General features: G+C 39.8%; 2 protein-coding genes across 2 annotated transcripts; both read right to left on the reverse strand.

Moving 5' to 3' along the window:
- Positions 1–254: 254 nt before the first annotated feature.
- LOC139459849 (monocarboxylate transporter 13-like) lies at positions 255–4,813 on the reverse strand. Its single transcript, XM_071241561.1, has 6 exons — positions 4,398–4,813; positions 3,992–4,203; positions 3,312–3,455; positions 1,350–2,021; positions 565–663; positions 255–400 (listed from the first exon to the last, which is right to left on the reverse strand). The coding sequence occupies exons 1-6, from the start codon at positions 4,811–4,813 to the stop codon at positions 255–257; spliced, it is 1,689 nt and encodes a 562-aa protein (XP_071097662.1).
- A 17,464-nt stretch (positions 4,814–22,277) lies between these two features.
- LOC139459859 (melatonin receptor type 1A-like) lies at positions 22,278–23,375 on the reverse strand. Its single transcript, XM_071241571.1, has one exon. The coding sequence runs from the start codon at positions 23,373–23,375 to the stop codon at positions 22,278–22,280; it is 1,098 nt and encodes a 365-aa protein (XP_071097672.1).
- Between the last annotated feature and the right edge of the window lie 1,206 nt (positions 23,376–24,581).

Consider the following 24,581-nt stretch of genomic DNA (forward strand, 5'->3'; position numbering starts at 1 on the left):
GTTTTCCATTTTAAATGTGTTTGTTGTTAGCACTGCCCTCGGCAGATTTCAAGGTATATCACGGTTGCCTGTTAATAGCCGAGTCTGGACCAGCCAATCCAGTGATTGATCTATGCCGATGTATGTACGATGACACCCAGTCAAGCTAGCCTGACCACCTGGTCCATTTGGTCGACTCTTATCACAAGCATAGGTTGCTTGGGACATGGATCATGTTATACTGTAGAATCACCTTCTTTAATATTTATTCATCTTCACTGGTGTGAAATAGTGACAGACATGTGAGTGCCAATGGTCGTCAGACACCGAATGATCACTGGGAGGAAGGAAGCACCAACACCGATACAGCCGAGTATCAAGAAAGACAGATCATATGACCCAGTCAAATCATACAGCGTCCCTGTCATTGAAGAGAATACGTACAATGTATATCTATTATGTTACACCTGAAACAAATCAACAAAAAGGTACTGTTATGTATGATTTATCGGTGTCATTATCTTGTCTCGCTGGGATGCATGGCCGAGGGCAAATAATTTCTTTCCCTACAAAAGATTATATTACCTATGAGTATCCCCATCGTCATGCTGGAGAAACCACTCATTGCTGAACCGAAGCCGATAGCCACAGCATACTTGTCTTCCCCTACCAGGTTGTGTATGACTGCAATGAGGGAGTGATAGAACCATGAAATACATACAATCTCATAAAAATCAAATAGTAATTCTCGCTACCGCTAAACACAGATCTGAGGACGTCCCATGACAGGTCACGTCAGGGTCATCTTTCATTCTGACCAATCAGAGCTAAGCTTACCAAATCAGGAAAGTGACAGTCGGAATGTGTTTTCTAATCATGCAATTTCGACATTTACGGTATGTACGACTGATTCCATTAAAATCATCTCATATGTCGTTTCAATGGGATAAATTTTGCATAGTCCGTGGGAACTACTGCAATTCAATCTCGGCCATCTATAAGACATTCCAGACTGTCCTTTTGTTCAGTTTTTAAATTTTGAATCGAGAACTTTGTTAAAATATTTTCAAAGCGTAGTCTGGAATGTAGTCTGGAATTTAAGGGAAGTCGCCAGTTTGAAACTTGTGCCGCACAATGCATGAAGACTAGACCCCCTTAATTATGTGAAAACTTCAGGAATTCTGCATCTTTTATGACAGTTTATTCCATGTATAGAGTTAATTAAAACAGCAATATAACGTATGCATATGTCCTGCCGTGATATCCTTTGTAGTTTGGTCAATAGATAAAGGTCGTCATTAGAAGAAGAGTCACGTGAGTCAAAGCACATGGTGTAAATGTCACATTACTAAAATACCTGTGTGACATACCCATAGGAAAACTGCCCACCATCCCGCCTGCAGCTAATCCAAGAAGAGAAAAGCAGCCAACGATCATGCCATAGGTGTCCGCCAGGGAAAGCGCAACGAGAGAGGCACTGGATAGCAACACTGACATGCATAACACTTGGTAGGTCTTCACACCTGGGACCATCTGTATCAAGCCGACGAGAAATCGCATGGCAGCTCCCAGCCCATTAATCAGCAACAAAAACACCAGTCCTGTTTCGTATGACAGACCCTTAGACATGCCAAAGTCCACTGCAGTGACGGAAGTTGAAGTTAATATTCCAAACCCTACCATGGCACACACTAAACAAGCTCCATACATAGGATTTAAGATATGCTGATATTTGGACTTTTCTTTTTCATTTTTCGATGTTGTCTTTTCATGTTGGGCTGATAGTGTTGGTGATGCTTGGTGTGGCTGCGTTACGAGTAGACACGAGGATGTAATGTTCAATAAGCCACCGCTAGCAAGGAGAAGTGCACCTCTCCAACCATAAGTCTCCTTGAGTTCCTTCAAGACAATGGGGAAAACCATGCTCCCGACGCCTGCCGAGGAGGTCATAATTGACAGCGCAATTGATTTAGATCTTGGATCATGAAACGTATGCGACAGGGTGACAAGGGAACCCAGATACACCATGCTGCATCCAATACCTGACCATGAAAAACAGAGTGGACATTATACGCAGGTACACAAACATTGACTATCCTGCATAGAACTTTATTAAGGTACGGACCATGTAATATTCTTGGGGAGTTTCAATACCCAACACCACTTTTACTGATTATTTTGATAGTTTAAGTGGAGCCATACAAGGTTGTATTTTCAGCCCCTTTTTATTTGCAATGTATATTTCAGAATTCCAATCCATGATAGAAGGTGCAGATGTAAGAGGTATGTTTATAGGCGTAGAATATTTGGAACTACTGTTATTAGAGTATGCTGATGATTTATGTATTTTTGATGACAGTGGTATTACAATGAAAGATTGACATTTTGACAAATATGGATTAGACAGAAATATAAGTTTTTCGAAAAGTTTGTCATTTACGACATTATGAGAAGTGTTTTTTGGGGGGAGCTTCTAAAAATATCAACTTATTACATGTTTAATTATTTAGGCATGATGTTTTCTAGGTTGTCGTAGACAGATTGTATCAACAGCCAGAAAAAGAGCTGTTTTTTATTTAGCATTTTACAGCATAAATACCCAAATATTCCTGTAAATATGTTATTTTAGTTCTTAAATATATGTTAAATAAAGCCAATGTTGTTATTTTATTTTATGTTTCATACTTATTAAGACGTTAGATTCAACAGGAAGGAAGACAAGGGCATCTTGTGTAAGATTGTTGTTATACACGTATGGTTTCGGATATGCATGTATTAGTCAAGATGTTGCAGATACTTTATATTTGCTGTCGATATTAAGTCAGAAATTAGAAGACTGTCAAAAAACAAAAATGTTTAGTCGTATCAATGATTCAACATGACTTGCACATAAGAATATTAAGTCATTGCTGACTGTTGAATATTACGTTACAAATATCAATGTTAGGAACTAAAGAAAATATATATGTTTGTTGAGATTGTATGAACTGCCGTTGCGTTGTAAAATTAGATGTAAAGATGCTATAACTGTTCACCAAATTTGTAGGATGTGTAATACTAATAGCATGGAAGATTGATTCCATTTCATATTCGATTGCGAGGCATATGTGTCGTTGAAAAATAAGTACACACCGAATCAGGGCTTTTCATACCAAATTTGTAAATTTCATAACTTATTGACTTCTAATGATATGTCAATCCTTAATGAATGTGCTAAGTTCGTCCAAGAAGCTCTGATAGTGTAACACATTGTACATGGGCCGTAGGCGTACAAAACAGGATTAAACTTACCCTATGTTATTGAAGCCTTACTATCTTAATCGATGACTTACCCATGACTACACCTATAGATACAACGAGGAAGACGTAACTTGTGGCAAACCAGCTGGTGATTAGACCCAAGGAGGACACTATGCTGCCAAAGAACATCACAGTTCGGGTTCCAAACTTCACAACCAAGAACCCATTCACAAAACCTGTTTAATAATAATAATAATAATAATAATAATAATAATAATAATAATAATAATAATGTTACAGTATTTGAGCAGTGCAAGTAACATCTATGAGATTTGACCATCATATGACATCACAAAAATTATTGTATAGAAGTTTTGACCTTTTAACACATACTTGGGTCAAACTTTCTCAGATTCTATCTGTGATGAGTGATCTAATTGTATCTGAGCCATCAGTAAGACTTATTTTAGTTTAAGCTGCAAAACTATGAATTTCCTTTCTTATGTTGCTGTGAAGACAACATGATGGACACGTGCAAGATCAATATACATTTTCACAGACCTGATGTTTATCATTTTGGTTCCGTTTACTGTCACTTAATGCATTACTGAACCTTGTAATCAATAAACTCTACATCGTGTGTTGCTTTCAACCATTTGAGGTCATGTAACGGACATCTATTTGCTATGTCGACTACCTCGGAGTTTAAAGCACAGTGTATTAAGAGTCAATTTTGTGTCAAGTTACTGCTTAACCCGAACTCAAGTCTTGCCTCCCATGAAGGTTAATCCCACAGCTGTTGACTGGATGGACGCTGTTTGAGCACGTGTTGTCTGAAAAGCATCCAGCCAATCCACGAAGAGAGCACCAAGTGAGTATGGAAGTCCTACAGCAAGAAAGACGTTGAAGCAGCAGCCGAGGATGGCGACGAGTTGTGGAAAGAACCGCCTGGGTCTTCCATTCTTGACTACCTGTATCTCATGCCTGATATATTAGAACAGGATAGTTATTCAAGCTAAAACATGAAGATAGGTCTTGGTTTTGCCCGGGCCAGAATGTGCCAGACACATTTTCCACAAATTCCATATTTATAAGAAATCTCTGCCTAAAGCAGAGTCGATTTACAATTCTGACAATATCCGAATGTATCCTGATACCTTTACGTAGCTGCCACTTACCTATCTTCCATCCAATTCCCATTGCTGATACCAGGCATAACTGTCTCCCCCTCATTGTGCATGTACCCAGGATTGTGGTAATACACCTTTCCTTCCACTGCCATGTAACCATACACATTAACATCTCCCTGGAGGATGTTCTTGTTGGAAGCATTCTGATTTGAAAGAGGAGTAGCAGAACGTTGTTGATTAACAGCTCCTATGTCGCAGTGTCTGTCTTGATAAGCATCTCGAAGATCATGCCCCATAGAAGGACAACCAGCCTGGCTTCTGCCAGGTTGCACTGACAGATCAATCTCATTTAACTCAAACTGGCTATCCATATGGTCATCGTTGTTGTCTTTCACGTTGATGCCCCGTTCCTTCATACTTGAACTAATCCTTGTGTGGACCGATAACGACTCTTGGTTAAGCATATTTTTTCGGTTTCTGTCAGCTCTGTGAGTCTCAACATTTGTTTTTATGCAGCCAAGAGGACTTGCCTTTGGTGTACGTGGATGTGCTTACACATGGAGATTGTAACTTAGCTCATTAAGGCAAAAACATGCTCCATAATCAAGGTAAGTCTTGTGTAACCCTTTCAAGTGACAAAGCTAAATATGTGTGTCTTTTCTTGTATTTTTCATATTTGCACTGCTCAACATGTAACAAGTGTGTGCAAGTTGTGACCTATAAACGTCAAACAGGATTCTATGCTGAACATTTCAATAAAGTGACAAAACAAACACATGTAAAGACAAGTCAATTGTCCACCTGAAAAAAAACTCGGTCGATATTATCAGACATAATGTTTGTGACCGATGCGTCTTATTTGGAAATGTGCTCCACATGTCTACCATAACACTTTTTCAAGCTTCACTAATTCCTTGAATCTTGTCATCTTGATCAAACAACTTTTGAGCAAGAATCATAAGACGTTATTTTTAATCTTCGTAGTAAGAGCCTGCTCCACTGTACCTCAAGAGTTTTGAGATGTAGACACGAAAGGCTGGCTGGATCTACTGCAATAGTTCTTGACATGTTGTTGACTATTGAGAACTTGAAGTCATCCCTCTTGCGAATAGTCTTGTTAATAGTTTTTGTCATTCCATGTTAGGCATAGATCTAAATATGAAACAGATAAGTCACTTTCACTGGTCTCTTTTCTTTCATTTACCCCACTCGGGTGGATAAATCAGTTGAAGGGAATTGGCTATTTGACCATTCTGAACCATATCTGATCATCGATTTACCTGAAACTTAAATTAAAGCCTCTCGGCCAAATCTCTTATTTTGATTCTATATGCATTAGAAAAAAATATCTGCAAGAAGGGGAGCACAATTGGGGGCGCATACTTCTTGTCTAAATGTATTATCCTCAAATTACACAGACATATTATCTATGAGGATTTCACATATTGTTTTCTGAGTATAAGAAGTATCTTTGTGTATATTGCTACCAATTCAACATGAATATTTGTCGCATAATTGACTTTCCATTAGGCAGTGAACACCTGCCAGACAAAACTGATGTAACTATCGATTACTTACTTATTGGTATTCATAATAACTACAATATTAGCTGAATAGTATCACGCTTTCCAGAAATTGATTTAGAATGTAAGTCTTGCACTGTCATTTATGATCTGTCACAGTGGGTCATTAGTGTGCATTGACATTGAACCGGAACAATGGGTATTGATTGACAGAGATACCAATGGAGGAGGTTCACCTTAACGAACAGACATATATAGTTTGTCATCTTAGTTTGGATAGAGATAATAAACTTGCAAATATGGGCTACCATGAATGTTATCATCATTGTATGACATGTCCTGTTGAAGTGTCTCATGGCATATTTCACCTGTAAGGACACTTTTGTTTCCTCTAGGCATTTATAACTGTTCTTTTTTCCGTTTTATGCAATTTATGTACCAGTCTGCTTTAAGAATCTTTAATGACCATGCGTAACATCTTTGCATATAGATTTCTGTTCGTGAAATATTTACCAGAAACTGATTTGAAAGTTAAATCCTGGTAAATTTCAGGCATTTTCCCGACAATTACTCTTGACAGGTATACACGATTGTAAACAGCAACACAATACCCAACACAGTCAAGTTTTAAATGTTTCTTGTATCTATGTATTTTGAATCACCCGTGGTTATAAAATGCCAAATAATTCAATCAAAATTATGGCTTTGTCATATTAACCGTCTTGACTCTTGTTTTTTTCCGAACACTGATAAGACCTGCATCACTTCGGGCTTTCCTCCCACATTAAGCTGACACGCCGTGATATGACTGGAATACTGTTAAAAGCGGCGTTAAACCCAACTCACTCACTCACCCTGAACACTGAACACAAAATAAAGCAACTGTATTTAAAAGCAATGACAAATTCGAGGATTATAGAAATGGTATACATTAGTATACTAAATAACTTAAATTCATATTAATAAAAGCGACAAAAATCGTTGTCGTATTCAAAAGAATTATCTGCCAAAAGTTGGGTCGATTGCATGATTCCGATTTTGTGTGTTTATGATTCACTTTCAGATAGTGAGGGTACCAGGTGTTTGTGAAAAGGTTCCTGTTAACGGTGTGGCCTTATGGCATTATTTGAAATGTTACTTATACCATGTTCTTTGATCAAACAATTCATGTAGTGATGCTTACAAATAATAGTGAGCGGTTGGGTAGCCTAGTGGTTAAAGCGTTCGCTCGTCACGCCGAAGATCCGGGTTCGATTCCCGAAAAGGGTACAATGTGTGAAACCCATTTCTCGTGTCCCCCGCCGTGATATTGCTGGGATATTGCTTGGATATTGCTTAAACGCGGCGTAAAACCATACTCACTCACTCATCACACATAATGGTTATATTATTTGAGGCCTTGTCAGTGGGAACAACTACAGAATTTCCATGTTGATCAGCTGGATCATAATGGGTTTACTCCATTTCTCTTTCCTCTTTTTCAGTATCTACATTTTACCAATGAAAACATCCCGCACTGACGACAGCTTCTACTACACCAAATCAGAATCAGTGGTTTGACAAGCAGTTTTCGTAGAGCCTTCAATACAGATTGAATCATCTTGCAGCTGTGATTGGACGATTTTGTGTAATATTGTTCTGTTTTTTACATGTACATCCATCCAGTATATAACACTGTCCATGTTTTTCTATACTTGGTGCTGCCTTTTTTAACATGATGACTTAATGCTGAATGTGACCACAGATATTGTCAAGCAAGTGACATTTGGTGCAGAACTTGGGGTGGTGTGTTTTGCTTCCTGTACTCGGAAAAGGAGCTGGCAAAGCTTGTCAATGATTTTGTTTTTAATTTTATTGCAGCCTTAAGACCAGACTGTGCACACACGTACATCTAATAGCTGTTGAAGTTTTAGTAATTTAAAAAAAAATATATAATGTTAACGAAGGTCTTCTTCTCTTTTGGCCCATCTAATGGCACATGCCTGGACACCATCCATAATGATTTTAAAGTTGTGATCCTAAATGATGGGAGGTATTTGATAAATTAATTAAGTGGTAGTACACAAGCAAATGTATTCCGAAACCGAAAATTATAGAATAGATTATACATATTTAATGTTTGAAATGCATTTACATCTATTATAGTACTTGTAATAAAGAAACTAAAAACCGGGAGTCTCATTGATATAACTTAGATTACTCTTTTCCTAAATTTCAAAAGCACATCATATCACCATCAAACACAAACCAGCAACATATATCCAAACTATAGCAGTCCTTTTTGCCAGAACACATGACCAATCGTTCATCAGATTGAAATGTTTAACATCTAACGCCACTAACATAGTTCCCATTAATGCAACCATATTTTGTATTTATCTCCAGATCACTTGAATTATTTTGACAATATAATCCTTCCAGAGATGTGTCCAACGAAAAACAGTTGCACTCGGTGGCATATGAATTAATCATTCGTGGGATTATGCAAATTGTGTGATGTGTGCTGACTGAGTTTTGTGTAACATGAGCTTGCATAACATGAATGATCCAGGCACAAACAGCCGAACAGGCTCTATCAGAACGGAACAGAACAGAAGTTTATTGCTCGTAAGAAAATCACACAGAGTGATTACAGAGCATACATGAGGTTGAATATATACACAACCACACCAACAATAATATCTAATAATATATACATACATGAATACATACATGCACCCAATCACGCATAATGCATTTCTATAATACATGTATGATCTGCATAACTACGCACGTGAACACATAAAATATACACATATATTTTATTGTAGAGTGAAATTCACAAATTTTAACGTCGCAAGGGCAATTTTCCAGCCATAGATTGAAGATCCTATGATATTTAATTATGTAAATAATGTTAAACCTTTTTTACAGAACTGAGCCAGTTTTACTAGAATGGGTTTGTATGAACATTTCATTAATTGATTGTATTTTAGAGTGGAGGGATATTTAGTATGGTATGCCGGAAGGTATTGTTTTCGAAGGTCATTTAGTCTTGGACATACTAATAGAAAGTGAAATTCATCTCCTATTTGGTCGTTACATAAAGTGCAAGTTCTCTCAGTACTCTGTGTGTTAAACCATCTGCCTTTCTCAATTGGTAGTCTATGGTTTGATGTTCTCAGTTTAAGAATCCAGATTGCTTGTTTCAATGGGAGAGATAATAGATACTCATCAAACTGTGGTTTGTCTTTTAGCATTGTATAATATTTGCCTTTAGATGAAGAACAAGCCTTGACATTCCAGCTTTGATAGAAGTTGTCTATTAAGGTTCGTTTAACGTTTGTTTTAAGCCAAGAGAGATTTGGAAAAGAGTTAGTATCAAAGACAAAATTCAAACCAGTTTCATATAAAATATTTTTAATTGAGGTGAGCCATGGAAATGCAGTATTGTTAGTCATTGTGATTTTATGAATTAGCTGATAGATGCGGCTAGATAGTTTATTAGGCGATACAATTAGTTTGCTCCAAAAAGATATCATTCTTATTTTTATCTGAATCGTTAAAGGATGTCTACCTAATTCACCATATACTAGAAAATCGGGTGTTGACTGTTTTAATCTGAGGATAGATTTACAGAACCTTAGGTGAATTCTTTCAATTGTCCTTACATTTTCATACCCCCATACTTCTGAAGAATATAGAAGTATCGGTTGAACCAAATTGTCGAACAGTTTAAGTTGGCAATCTCAAGGAATGTCTAGTGTTCTTATTCTTCTAAATATGCTGTACATTGCTTTTGATGCTTGCTCACTTAACTTTTTGATAGCTTTGTGGAAACGACCAGTGCTTGTAAATAAGATTCCAAAATATGAAAACTCTTTAACAATTTCCAAGGGTGTGTTACGAAATATAAAGTTTAGATTTGTAGAGCGGGAGCGTTTCTCAAATATGAGAATTTTAGTTTTGCTGATGTTAACCTCCAATTTCCATTGATGGCAGTATTTTTCAAAAATATTCAGAGCTTTTTGTAAGTCATCTGGTGATTCAGCTAATAATACTGTGTCATCAGCATATAGTAAGATTAGTAGTTTCACGTATGTATTCAAATGATTGCTGAACTCGTTACTTACTAGCTGCAGTCCTTGGAATTTATTTTCTGCTAGAAATGCTTCTAAGTCATTTGGGTAAATAGAGAATAAGAATGGAGATAAATTTTCACTCTGTCTGACTCCTATCATGCTTGGGAAAAACGAGAAAATTGTTCCATTAAGGGAAATGCGACAACCCCCGGGACAACTCACCACTTCCGGGGCGTATATTCAAAACGAATGAAGACGTGATGATGAATACGTGACATTTGTTCATGGATAACAAAAGCTGCACTCTTTGTGTCGACGTCAACATGACGATTCCAGGTCCCTAAATAAATCATAGAAAGCATTCGTCCATGGCTTTTCGGCTAACGACCATAGCTTATGGTAATAATAATTTCAAAGAACATAAGGGACGCAGGTCAATACTTAAATGAAAACATGATAATTTAATATACAAAATTAATATATTAATATCAATTTGAGGGACAAATGGGTGTCACAGGACGAACATTGCATAACTTAGCACTTTCCTCACACCCATATTTTCTTTTGTTTTTGCATGAATTAATAAGAGGACCTTTAGTTAGGAACTCGGGATATTTTTTAAAAAGGTGTTTTTCCAACATATACCACTCAATATTAATCAGTGGAGAACCTACAAAGTCGTTATACTGGAGGTGAGATGAAATGGGGTTTAACGTCGCACTTAAGATAATTGCACTTATATAGCGACGTGCATGAACGTGTGTGTGTGTGTGGCTGCTTGTACTAGTCCGGACTGATGCCGATTTATAAGCGCACTGAGATACCATGCCGCATTTTAACATGAATATCCCACTCAGACACAGTATACTGACTCCGAGCCGACCAGTCCTTGTTTTAGCCCCTCAATGTCGAGCGCCAGACAGGGTAATAACAAGTACCATCTTTTAACGTCTTTTGGTCGAACCCCTGATCTTCCGCTCTCCGGGCGGACGCTCTACCACTAGACCACGGGGGCGGTCCCGTTATACTGGAAATCAATATAGACAGCCATGTTGTCTAACTGTGATTGGACTAGTGATCTTAATCACCTGGTGTGACCAAGTAGATAGGATCTCATTTGGGTTTATGACTTTTACAATTTCCCACTGACTATTCTGAGTATTGGTGCCTGGGGATACGAAAGATAACAGTTTATTATCAGTGGAAATTGATACCATGTAGATATTAATCCTTTCTTTCTCTGTGGGAAATCACTGAACCAGTTCGTGCATTCACGACCAGACGCGTTTATCTGTGACAAGTTATAGCTGGTGACATTTTAGTGAACTTAACTTGTAAAGATGAAACTGTAACATTAATTACGTATATATACAATGTTGGAAAATGTATTATGTTTTCACGTCAACGTGGTACTTAAACCCGAAACATTAATAAAGCTTTAATTCATATTTCATTTACCCTTGAAGATTCCGGGGTTGTATAGGTCTTCAGCAACCCATGCTTGTCGTAAAAGGCGACTATTCTTGTCGTAAAAGGCGACTAACGGGATCGCATGGTCAGGCTAGCTGACTTGGTTGATGCATGTCATCGATCCCAATTGCGTGGATCGATGCTCATGATATCAATCACTGGATTGTCTGGTCCAGACTCGATTATTTTAACAGACCGCCGTCATTTAGCTGGAATATTGCTGAGTGCGGCGTTAAACAACAACCAACCAACCAAATCATATTTCATTTTTGAGTTCACTGTTTCCTTTTGAGATGAGAGGTGCTTGCAAACTGCACAAATAACAACATAACTAATTAACTACCTTGCAACTGTAAATTCAGTCTTTATTCTTTCAGTCTCATTTTGTGATGTGAGGTTGTTGCAATTGCACAAATAACAACACATGTGAGATACTTTGTCAACAGAACAGTGTTATTTACCACGCATTACACACTGAAAGGGTATTTTCCATCAGTGAACTTCTACACGAACAGCACAAAAGGCAGAATTAGAAGAGAAGCGAAGGAAACCCACATTTAATTTAATAGTTACATGTCATCAAACAGGTTTATATTTTAAGAGTCATTTAGGAGGAGAAACAGTAATGTGTTTATGAGTATCTATTATCTGGTAAATGTACACAGAGACAATAAACAATACCTGTCTTAACATCAAAGTAAAAATATCTGTTTAAAACACGCACGTATAAAATTAACCAAATCTATATCAAACTAGATGTTCATTTCCATGAACAAAAAATACAATAATACGAGGCGGATAGTTAGCATATGATGTGTTAAATTTGGCATTGGAAAAACGTGTTTCTGTACATAAGTTACAGAGACAGCACCTGAAAAACAAGCTTAATATTCAAGATTAGAAGGTGACATGTGTAACGTTTGGTGAAAATTAACAATGCTTGAATGAACACCCCTGTCTTGGCTGTTCCAGCAGTGACACTAGGAATTTGTTATCAGCGACTGGAGCCGGAAGTTATATTCACCTAAGTATGTACGGCTTAGCGCATGAAAATCAAGGGCCGGGTCAAACATGCGTGTTATCTGCATATCAACATGTATAATTATATAATCATAGAACAACTTAATGCGGTTCATCTGATGAAGGAACCCTGAAAAGCCGAACAAAGAATAAAATGGTTATTATCCATAAAAAAGAGTCACGTATTCATCATCTTTCGTTTCGAATATTAGCGCCGGAAGTGGAGAGTTGTACCGGGGACAACTCCCTCTAATGTTCCTGAAGCCAACTGAGATGAAACAAATAATTGTACAAATATTGTACAACCAATCCCAGCATACACGCTTTAGTGTTCATCAAGTTGATTATGAAGTAGGAATAAAATGAACAACCATTCAGAAAAACAACGAATATAAATGTATTGGGGACATAATTTGTGCAAATAAAGTAAAAATTATCTCGATAATTTCCATATTTTGCTAGAAAGATATATTATTTTATTCCCACCCTCAAACTTTCTACATTGTCTCGATCACCATATCATTTCACTAGTTTGAAAGAGAACGTTAATTGCTTTCCTCAGCATGATTTCCAAAGATCGGGAGATATAGCCTCCAAATGACTCGTCTCTTCTTCAGAACGACTGGACTCTTCCACTCCAGACGTTCCCGTGGTTCCATCACCTGTCGGCGGAAGTTTGGGTCTATTCTCAAAGAATTAGCCCATCCTGGACGATCTATTTGTACTGAGCCTTCTATAATATGGGTACCATCTACTCTTCATTGCGACACATCCTACAATGAACAATCCTTCCAGCCAAGCAGCTGCCAATTCTCACAGATGCTACAAACAAGTTGATAGTAAAGAATGCTATAGAGTGTCTGGGATACAGTTCCGATGACACCGGGTCTCTACTCTCCAATCTTCCTGGTACCAAAGTGAGACAGATTTCAACTCCGGCTCATTTTCAACAAATCTTCAACATATTATACCTAGGGGTACACCCGCACTTCCGGATGAAGGTTACTACGTATGATTCTTCATCCCGGCACCTTCATCATCAGCCTAAATCTACAGGACGCGTATTTACATGCCTCCATCCATCTGGAGCATCATCCTTTCCTTCAATTCTTTTTCCACGGCCGCCGCTTTCAACGTCAGCTGCTGGTCCCGTGGCTTTTTACCCGCCTCACAAAGCCCATTGTCAAATTCCTACATATTCGAGGCATGCCTTGATTCATCGCTGATTGCATGAAGGCCAATGAAGATTCAGACATTCTTCTCCTTCATTTCAAGTTCACGCAGTGTCTTCTTCATCAACTCGGTTGGTTTATCAACGCCAAAGTATCTGAGACAACTCCAAATCTACGTCTTCAGTTTATTAGGCCCTCTTTGACACCTGCCAACGCAAGATGTTCGTACCACTGGATCGATGGATGAAGATACAACATCTTGATCCATTGGCACTTAGACAATCTCTTTTTCTGCGACAATGGCAACAAATCCTCGGTCTTCTGACGTCGGCACAGGCTCTCACCAGGATGAATGAATGTTTGATTGACTGTTTTTTATGTATGAGAGGGAACATAGAGTAAATGTAAATGTAAGTATGTATGTGGTTTTAGCCTGAGCTGTTTTGATGTGTTCCATGCTTTTGTAATGGTAATGAATAATATTGATTTGTAGGTACTGCAGAATTAATGTTGTATCTTGTTCACACAGATCACGCAGATGTGGCTAAGTGGCGCTGTAACGTCTGCACCCTTGTACCATAGACCCGGTAGGAATGGCTTTGGATAGTAGTATATGTTTATGTGATACTGGGTATCACATCTATTTAATTTGACATGCGTACTGTATTAAGACGTCTGTGTTTGTACCATACCTATTTAATTTGTATGTATGGAGTCAATAAAGGAGTTATCGCCCCTTGCAGTCAATAGTGTCATAATCTCTCATTTGTATATACTAACTCAAACAAGTATGGAAACACACACTATTTAGAATATATTTAGAGTAATTTTTTTTTTAATGTACAGTAATGCAGTGATATGTTGTCTAGTGGTGCATATGGAACATTGCAGAGGTAAGCTAAGTAGACATGCAGTTGACACCATGTAGGAACCCAAATCTGTTGCGTTTTGGCGATAGTCAACATGACAGAAAACATGTGGAAATGGTATCGAATGCAAACGTCTGCGAGCCGTTGGTATCCGTAGCAGACGTCCTGCTGTTAGCCCTCGATGTTCTGAGTGCGACAGGAACCGAGGTGGCCACGCCCACTAATGGCATGTGACTTTTCAAAATGACCCCTCACACTTTGTGTTCCACATACGGGTATAATTTGGTGTCTGGTCAGAAAGATTCATCGATTTAATTCCACAGTATCTCGAATTAACCAATATGTTCTGGTTGACTTTGTAGTCAGTGAGATATGATTGAAATACTGGGTGTTTGCGAAGACGTATGCTTGCACTTCGGATCTACCTAGATGGGACAAAACCTATTCAGCGTTCCTGGAAGAGACTTTTTGTCCCGCTAAGACAGCTGTTACGGAAGTTTCTCGTACCACGATTTCGTTCGGTTTGCTGGCCTACCTGCTCTGGTCGCATCCAACCCTCACGACTCCTGCGCTGTTGCCTCTACTATGGCTCGTCACAGTAATTGTACTCTGGCTGCAATAAAATAATGGAAGGATGTTTCTGGAAATCTACCTCCGAAAGATCTCTGTGACTAACGTCCAAGGTCTGCATCAATTGCTTCTCCCACAACAAGTCTCAAAGGCACATGTGCGCAGATTGGGTGAGACGCGTACCGATCCAGTTTCGTTGTATTAGGTCTCTCTCTAGTTATTATAACCTTAGACATGATTGTTTGTGTTTATTTTATTTTTTTCGGGTTCTCCCTGATTGACTATCCGATCGGAAGATGCTCGTCTGTAGAGACTTTGGTTTTCATCTGGAAGTCGCCCTTAGGCGTGGCCGGATCTCGGTGATCCGATGCTCTATTCTCCTCACCTTTGCATTGGGCATCAGTTGTTGGGTAGTTGATCGACGATCCTTTTTTTGCATATCGTCGATCGTTCCTGTCCATCAATTCAATCACCGAGATAGTGATTGAGAGTTTCGACGAAGCATAAAAAGAGATGCCAAGTTGGTTCGTCCTTTCGTCAATAGGAGTAAGTGATACACCTGTCTCGTAGAATCGATTTGCTAAATACATTCCGAATCGATTTTAAATCGTACATTGTTTTGTTTGTCTTCACAATAACGCTCACTCACGTATGAACATGTAACACATATTGTACCCGACTTCACGTGTGTTCCTCTGTTGTCAGGGTCACAACTCTCTTTGGGAGTGTTTCATTCCTATCAACGAGCTGTGTCTAATGACACTAGACAGTGCTACTTAATATGGTTCTGTATCAAAGATTAGCTCCAGCTTCCTCGTGTATATCCTACAATCTTTTTGGACTAGGCAGTTGCGCCCCCACCTTTCTTTCAATCTTGGGATAAATGCATAGTGTGAGATAGGATAAGTTAAAAATTTGTAAATTGTACGATAAATTATATATTAATAAAACTTATCTCACACCCTATATGTCCACCCGTCCATCCCCGCATCACAATTCCTCTAGCCTATTTAGCTCCAGAAAGAGAACGAGTTCAGCGCGTGTCGGTCAACCGGCAAGACCATGGTGATGCAAGGTGTGTTCGGGTGAATTGTTTTTTAAGAAGCTAGAAACCTTTGTTTAGGCAAGAAAGAGAAATTCATAGTGTGAGATAGGATAAGTATTATAAATATACAATATATTGTACAATTTAAAATAATCGTTCTGATGTAGTGAGAAAGTGCTAAGAATCCGAGGCATGAACTCTGTCAGTCCTTTCCCCAGTATCCAATATCATAACGCGGTCCTTTCCCCAGTATCCAATATCATAACGCGGTCCTTTTCCCAGTATCCAAGTTCATAACGCGGCCCTTTCTCCTGTATCCAGTATCATAACGCAGCCCTTTCCCCAGTGTCCAATATCATAACGCGGTCCTTTCCCCAGTATCCAATATCATAACGCGGTCCTTTTTCCCAGTATCCAATATCCTAACGCGGTCCTTTTTTCCAGTATCCAATTTCATAACGCGGTCCTTTCTCCTGTATCCAATATCATAATGCGGTCCTTTCTCCTGTATCAAGTATCATAACGCGGTCCTTTCCCCGGTATCCAATATCATAACGCGGTCCTTTCTCCTGTATCCAATATCATAACGCGGTCCTTTCCCTGGTATCCAATATCATAACGCGGTCCTTTACCCAGTATCTTATATCATAACGCGGTCCTTTCCCCGGTATCCAATATCATAACGCGGTCCTTTCCCCAGTATCCCATTTTATAACGCGGTCCTTTCTCCTGTATCCAATATCATAACGCGGTCCTTTCCCCAGTATCCAATATTATAAGGCGGTCCTTTCTCCTGTATCAAATATCATAACGCGGTCCTTTCTCCTGTATCAAATATCATAACGCGGTCCTTTCCCCGGTATCCAATATCATAACGCGGTCCTTTCCCCGGTATCCAATATCATAACGCGGTCCTTTCCCGGGTATCCAATATCATAACGCCGTCCTTTCCCCAGTATCCAATATCATAACGCGGTCCTTTCCCCGGTATCCAATATCATAACGCGGTCCTTTCCCCAGTATCCAATATCATAACGCGGTCCTTTCCCCGGTATCCAATATCATAACGCGGTCCTTTCTCCTGTATCCAATATCATAACGCGGTCCTTTCCCCAGTATCCAATATCATAACGCGGTCCTTTCCCCGGTATCCAATATCATAACGCGGTCCTTTCCCCGGTATCCAATATCATAACGGGAAGGGGAACAGGGGTGGAAACTGGACTCTTTAGTCAGGTAACTCCTTTGCCTCGGGAAGATGCACCACAGATGAGTTGTTTGTTTCAGGGACGCAAGGTCGAAAAAACGCACAGGAATTAACAAAATATGCAATTTGTGTATGAATAATTCTATACACAGACACTACTGTATCTATATGTGTGGGCCAACATACTGATCCTACATATACTGGTATTGTGCTCAGTTTAGAAATGACGAATACCACCACAACCGCGACCAAGAACATCACATTGTGGGATACGGTTCTCCAATCTCGCTCTATCTTCAGCTCATCAGAATCAAAGGTCACAGTGAGCTCTTGTCATGGCCCGTATGTCCGTGTCACCGTTGTGCGTTGTAGTCAGTGAAAACCTCTGTAATCATCGCACCCATGAAGCTGAGACTTAACATACTTATGATAAGAATTTAGAAAAGGCATGAACATTAAAAGTTTACTCTTTGAAAATAATCAATAAACATTTAAAAAAAAATATAAAAGTTGTGAGGACTAACAAGACATCGAAAATGTTAACTCACAAACGTCACTGCCAGAGAATAACCAGTATCGGTTATCCACCGAAACAGATGCTAGCGGGCGTAATAGGCAAAATAGCCGTTGGCACTGGAACCACATAATTCATTGTCTTGAAAATTACCACTGAAAAGTTGAGTTGCGTTCAGCAGCATCATTTCAGAGACATGATATTTAATATAAGTGAGTTAGATCGCTGACTTTGTGTGCTGGCGAATAGATGTCTCACTCTGAGATGTGGGTTCGAATTCCAGATGTGATTAAACACCCCCAACCCCACAAAAAACACACACAAAATCAACAACAAAAACCAAAACAAACACAAACAAACAAACTAGAATTTGAAGAAAAATGTTATCCCAGATATAACGTTCGTTATATTAGACCACTTTCTTTCAGGCATTGTGTATTCTTCATAGCTGCACACTTCATTGAGTCATGTCTACAATGTCCCCGTGGGGCAGGCGTGGTCGAACTCACCCAATGCTTGTCATAAGAGCTGACTAAAATAGGGATCACTTGGTCAGACTGTGAGATGGCTGATGGCGTGAGACACATTTATTGTTTGCTGCAATAAATGTTTTCAATCACCCATTTCCCTGGTCCACAGGCAGTCGTGGTATCGCCGGAATACTACTGACTGTGGCGTTAAACAATCTTCACGTACACACAGTGATGAATCTATTTCAAGATAAGTCGACAGATTTATTACGATTTCTTTTTGTATAGTGCCTTATGCTTTCACAGTCGGTTGGGTAATATACATTTCACATGACTGAAAATGAGAAAACAACTTTGAAAGACAATATCCCGACATGATTAGGCCAAAGTACAATGTTTTCGACTACCATTTATCTCTAGAAACATGCTGAATTCCTCTCAATCTCATTAAAATCAGACTCGCTGCCGCAAAACAAAGATCTGAGGACATCCCATTATGGGTCACGTCAGAACGACCTTTCGCGAACTTTGACCGACCACTGACATGACTATTAAAAAATTGACATCAGCCAATTAGAAAGCAGCTTTCTCGAACTTTACGGCTCTCGATTCAACCCGGGGGACTTCCATTTCAGACTACGCTTGAAAAATATGTTGACACAGTTCTCGATTAAAATTTTGAAAACTGAACAAACGAACATTCCGGAATGTCTAATATATGGTTGATATTGTATGGCAGTGCTTCCCACATACTGTGCAACGCCTCCTCCGTTTAAACGTTTATCCCACAGAAGCGTGAGATAGACGATAATTTTGACGGAATCTTCGAGGTTGCATGATTAGAAAAAAAATTCCGGATGTCACTTTCATGATCTGGTAAGCGACGCTTTGATTGGTCGGATGAAAGGTCGTTCTGACGTGACCCGTAATGGGATGTCCTCATATCTTTGTTTAGCGATAGCGAGAACTAAGATGTGATTTAATGAGATTGGATTCCTCTATGTCAGTTAGCACGGAAACAGCTTTCCCATGGCTAATTCGTCTTCCACTCAGAAGACCTTGCAACAAAGGGCGGACTAAAGTGTTTCCCCTGTTTCCTCGCGTGTCATGGACATTGTGGTACGGTTCACCTTGGTTTCTGCATGTCCTGAATGCTTTAACAATAAAGAGATTGATTTTACTGGTAATGAGTGGTAATGAGTCCCAATTCCGAGATTCAGCTTGGTGAGCAATTTCACAATCACTTATTGCGATCTCAGTGCTGGATATTTGGTTATAATGAGGTACTGGTTCGAACGGTGAAACCACTATAACGTGTCTGATGGTTGGGTTTGCACTTCATCAGGTGCACGTGTTTATAAATTTACACCTGATATCACGTGGTACAATGTGTTTACATATAAAAAAACATCAACGCCAGAGAATATGCCTCGGTTGTCTACCGAAACAGATTCCATCGGGCGTAAAAGGCAAAAGCGATGAAAAGTAGACGAATATATCACTCAAAACCAGTGACAGGTCCAGGTGTTCGCGAAAGAGAGTGAGTGAGTTTGGTTTTACGCCGCTTTTAGCAATATTCCAGCAATATCACGGCGGGGGACACCAGAAATGGGCTTCACACATTGTACCCATGTCGGGAATCGAACCCGGGTCTTCGGCGTGACGAGCGAAAGCTTTAACCACTAGGCTACCCGACCACCCCTCGCGAAAGAGAGACTGGGGATATTTAATGTGTCAAGTGAAATATCATATTTCTCTCATCGAGTGACGGGGGGAGAGGTGATATTTTCACGAGGCACATGGAATATCATATTTATTATATACTGTTTGTGTGCCTGTCTACCGGAAAAGTAAATTATTTCAATACAAAGGTGAAACCTTGAAACGTAAATCCTCCCTACCTAACACACAGGGACAATTCACCACCCCTTGCATTTGCGACTAAAAAGTAGTTTCGTATTTGCAAAATCGTAACATATACCAAAGTAACAAAAATTATTTAGGGTCACTAAAATTCTGTATCATACATATAGATATGATTATACTGAACAGCACTGAAAACGCACCACCATGAAAATGGATGTATTTTTATCCGGGCTTAAGTCATATGAAAATATATAAGTGAATGAGTAATATACCACGTTCTGGACGAAGCATGAAGAAGAACAGCTCGTCAAAACACATTCCTAATTTTTTTGTGAGCGAAATCGCCAAAACGCAACAAATTGCGTGCACATCATGGAAAACGTGTTTTGTTTCACGGGAAGCATGCAGAATAGGGCTATAAAAGACAGACTTTTAAAAGCCACATCATTTGTTGCTGCAGACGTAAAGGGTACTGACACAAGAAATGCCAAGATTAACAGCAGAGGAACGTGAACGAGCCTTGGGCATGCTTCAAGTTGGTACGTCAAGTAGAGTCGTTGCACAACGGTTTTAATGCCATCATTCAACAGTCCCCAGGCTACTGAGTAGATACCAGCAGACAAGAACCACCAGAGATCGACCACGTCCGGGTCAACGTCGTGTAACTACACCACGTCAGGATCGCCATATTGTTCGTTGGCATCTTCGTGATCGTACACTTCCGGCTACCAGGACTTTACCAGGCTTTATCCTATATCCTTCACTTGCATCAATACCTATTACCATTTCCATGCGGAATAACTTTGCTTTACATAAGAATGATGGTTTATGTTCAACATAAGAACCTAGTCATGATGTTCAATAATGTACAATGTCATGTATATACTACTCAAAACAAGGTAAAGAATTGGAAGGTAGCGTGTTGCAATGTCCACCAGCTTAACAGTTAAATACAGTCATATGATTCACTCAGTAGTCCTCTACCTTCTTTTGGATGGTATATATTGTCAGGAGAACACAATTGATGGACGACAACAATTCACAAAACTTCTAGCTCTGCCTGGTCGCAGTAGTGAGTAAGTGAGTTGGGTTTAACGCCGCTTTTAACAGTATTCCAGTTATATGGCGGCGTGTCAGCTTAATGTGGGAGGAAAGCCAGAAGTGATGCAGGTTTCAGACGTTTACCACTTCGGTGAAACCCACGAGCACGGGTATGGTGCTGACAAAGCTAGAAACATAATTGGGGCAAAAAAAGGGATTCGAACCCACAATCATAGGTTTCTGGCGTGCCCAAGGGACGCAACTCTGCACAGCGAATCGCGGCGCCTTAGACGACTGGGCCACCCGTGCCCCCTTGGTCGCAGTAGTGCTTGGTCGGATTCACGTTGACCACGTTGCTCGACGTTCAACCTATCTGTCACTGGCAATGTTACATATTACACAGATACCATGCTACCGTCATATTGATGACAGATGGCAACTCATCCACAATCACAGAAACAGCGAAGTAGCCTATGTAACGCCGAAACACTTTGATTCATTCCTACAGGGGCTCATTGTGTAAAGTACATTCCTCGTAATACTCATTCTTAATGCCAACAACTGTTCGATTAGCATGTACAGTCAAACACCGTTGTGTCGAACTTTGATGTGTCGCACTTCCGGTTATCTCGAAGAAATAATTTGGTCAATGCGTATTCCTTCTTTATTCATTATTTTGGGTTGTGCAGAACCTCGGATAACATGAATTATTTACGTAGGTCCCTTCAACTTCTACTGACAGTTTGCAGTATGTATCGACCAACTTTCAGATGAGATGATAGGTTGTATTGTTTGTTTGTTCGTTTGTTTGTTTGTTGTTTAACGCCGCACTCAGCAATATTTCAGTTATATGACGGCGGTCTGCAAATAATCGAGTCTCGACCAGACAATCCAGTGATTGATATCAAGAGCATCGATCCACGTAATTGGGATACGATGCCATGCATCAACCAAGTCAGCGAGTCTGACCACCTGATCCCGTTAGTCGCCTCTTACGACAAGTATGGGTTGCTGAAGACCTATTCTACGCCGGATCTTCAAGGTTGTATTGACCTGACTGATATGAAGATTAGACACCCTTGTGAAGCACCTTCGAAGATTCACATACCTGTGCTTTCGTACTTAGGATAGTGTGTGTATGGCTTGACAGTGAGCAAATTGTTAGACGAACGTTCGATATGGTTTACGCCGTTCCCCTCTTCTGTCGATCTTGTTCGGTCACTGATTTTGGACGTTCCGGGAAGCACATTGTCCACATGCATAATGTCAGGAGACAGTTGCGTTGGTTGACGCCAGAAGCAGAGGGTTTTCTTGTACCCTTCCCTAAAGCTGCGGTTCATGAGGCCGTAGAGGAACCAGTTAACACAGGAGTTGGTAAAGGAGGTGTATGAACAGGCGATGTGGACGGTAGCGGGCCATGTGTCGTCTCTGTCAGCAATGGTAGTGATCATGTAGGGGCTCATGAGTGCCGCGAAACAGAGGAACACGGCAAACAGTGTCTTGATGAGAGATATCTCGGCAGGCTTGGGGGTTCTGTGAGACGGCAACCCCGTCTGTCTGATCCTATTTTTGGCGTTCCTGACGTAGCGGTAGATGTAGAAGTTACAGATGAAGATGATGATGGCTGGAGCGGCGATGCTGCCGAGGAGGAGAAAAAGAGTGTAGCCGAAGTTAGCTGTTCGGTCATATCCGCAGTAGTGCAACTTCCGGTCATAACGGAAGCGGCCCCAGCCAATGAGAGGTGGTAGCGTCATGAGTGCTGCAACCACCCAGATACAGACACAGATTGTTATGGTTGTGTGTTTCGTGAAGACACGGCGGTATGTATCACTGTGGCAAATGTTGAGGTAGCGGTTTATGGAGATAACGGTGAGGGTGAGGAGAGATGCAACGTAGGCGCACACAATAAGGAACCCGTTAAAGACACAGTGCCCTGGTCCAGCAACGGAGTATCTTCCTGTCATAAGATCCACCAGGAGATAAGACACAACGTATCCTAGAATGATCAAGTCGGCCACGGCAAGATTGACGATGTAGATGCCGTGAAGGGTTCGGAGCACGCGATGGCCTGCCACGGTGACAATGATGAGGAGATTGCCAAACGTACCCATGACGACGTAGAAGATACCGATAATGATAAAAAGGATCCTAGCTTCTTGACTAATTTCGAATCCGACGTAAGGATCTGTTGGCGTCATGTTGACGGAGGAGTAAGCCTATCAGGAATCTGTAACAATATACTTTTGGTATTAGATATCAGAACATGTTGAAACAAAACAAAGGACAGCTGGCTGTATGATGTCGGGTAGGTTAGCCAATAAAGAAGAATGGTTAAAGGCTTTCCATAATATTCTTAATAAACATCATGGACACACTGATCATAGGTTATTTTCGTACAATCTGTCTAATCCAGCTTTTGAAGTTTGAATATTGATTGCCGTTATATCGGAACAACAGGACAAGTTAGAGTTTTAATAAATGAATTTATGCTCAAACATTTTAATCAGTTGGTAACAAGTGAGTTGAGAACTAATTTGAAGCACCTCAAATGCGGATGTGTGTTATCCTTCACACAAAAACTATGCATAGACACACAATACTCAGACCGACAGAAAGACAACTTAATCACTGGCCCAAAATATAGTCATAAAAAGGTTTACCTGCATGGGCTTATTGCCGTATGTAACTCTCATAGAGAATTTTTTTTACAATATTCTCTATTTTATTAACACTGATCTATACTAGCTTAAATTATAAATAATAATTTCAAAATTTGCGGACTTCATTAAGTTTCAAGTCTTTGAAAGGCAACCCAGCTTGCTTCGATTTGTCAATGCCATTTCCATTCTATTACCTGTCAGTGCTAAATATCCCCAGCCTCACGATTGCCCACTGTCCATTGCCTCGTATCAATCAGTGATAATTTAAGTCCTGGCCTCCAGCTGTCCATCGCTATCACCTGTCAGCGCGAATTAACTGTTAAGTGTTGGCTTCCATTTGTCCATTGTTTATCACCTATTGGCGCCAATGTACTGCTGGCTTCCCTTGTGAAGTTCCACCTTTGTTATCTGATTACCTTTGTTGTTCTTACAGATATGTTTTCTGCCTACGACAGAAGCGATCGTTAAACTCCAAAACTGTCTGTCTGTCACAACATTTATTCACCTGATGAACGTTGTGTTCCTCATAGTACATTTAGGTAAACATATTCGTATATCTGCCATTGTCAGTCATATGTTTCAACTTCCCACATCTAAAGTGAGGAAAACACATTCTCCTATATCTGCCAATTTCAGTCAAATGTTTTAATTTCCTACATCAAAATTTAGGTAAACATATTCGTATATCTGCCATTGTCAGTCATATGTTTCAACTTCCCACATCTAAAGTGAGGAAAACACATT

Source organism: Haliotis cracherodii, unplaced genomic scaffold (assembly GCF_022045235.1).
Source record: "Haliotis cracherodii isolate W230 unplaced genomic scaffold, xgHalCrac1.p SCAF_1, whole genome shotgun sequence".
In the NCBI taxonomy this organism is placed as follows: Eukaryota; Metazoa; Mollusca; class Gastropoda; order Lepetellida; family Haliotidae; genus Haliotis; species Haliotis cracherodii.

Coding starts and splice junctions, on each gene's coding strand:
- LOC139459849 (XM_071241561.1), bottom strand. CDS start 4,813: ATGCTTAACCAAGAGTCGTTATCGGTCCACACAAGGATTAGTTCAAGT. Junction 4,204..4,397: donor GGGAATTGGATGGAAGATAG/GTAAGTGGCAGC, acceptor CTAATATATCAG/GCATGAGATACAGGTAGTCA. Junction 401..564: donor GACGATGGGGATACTCATAG/GTAATATAATCT, acceptor CTTCAATGACAG/GGACGCTGTATGATTTGACT.
- LOC139459859 (XM_071241571.1), bottom strand. CDS start 23,375: ATGACGCCAACAGATCCTTACGTCGGATTCGAAATTAGTCAAGAAGCT.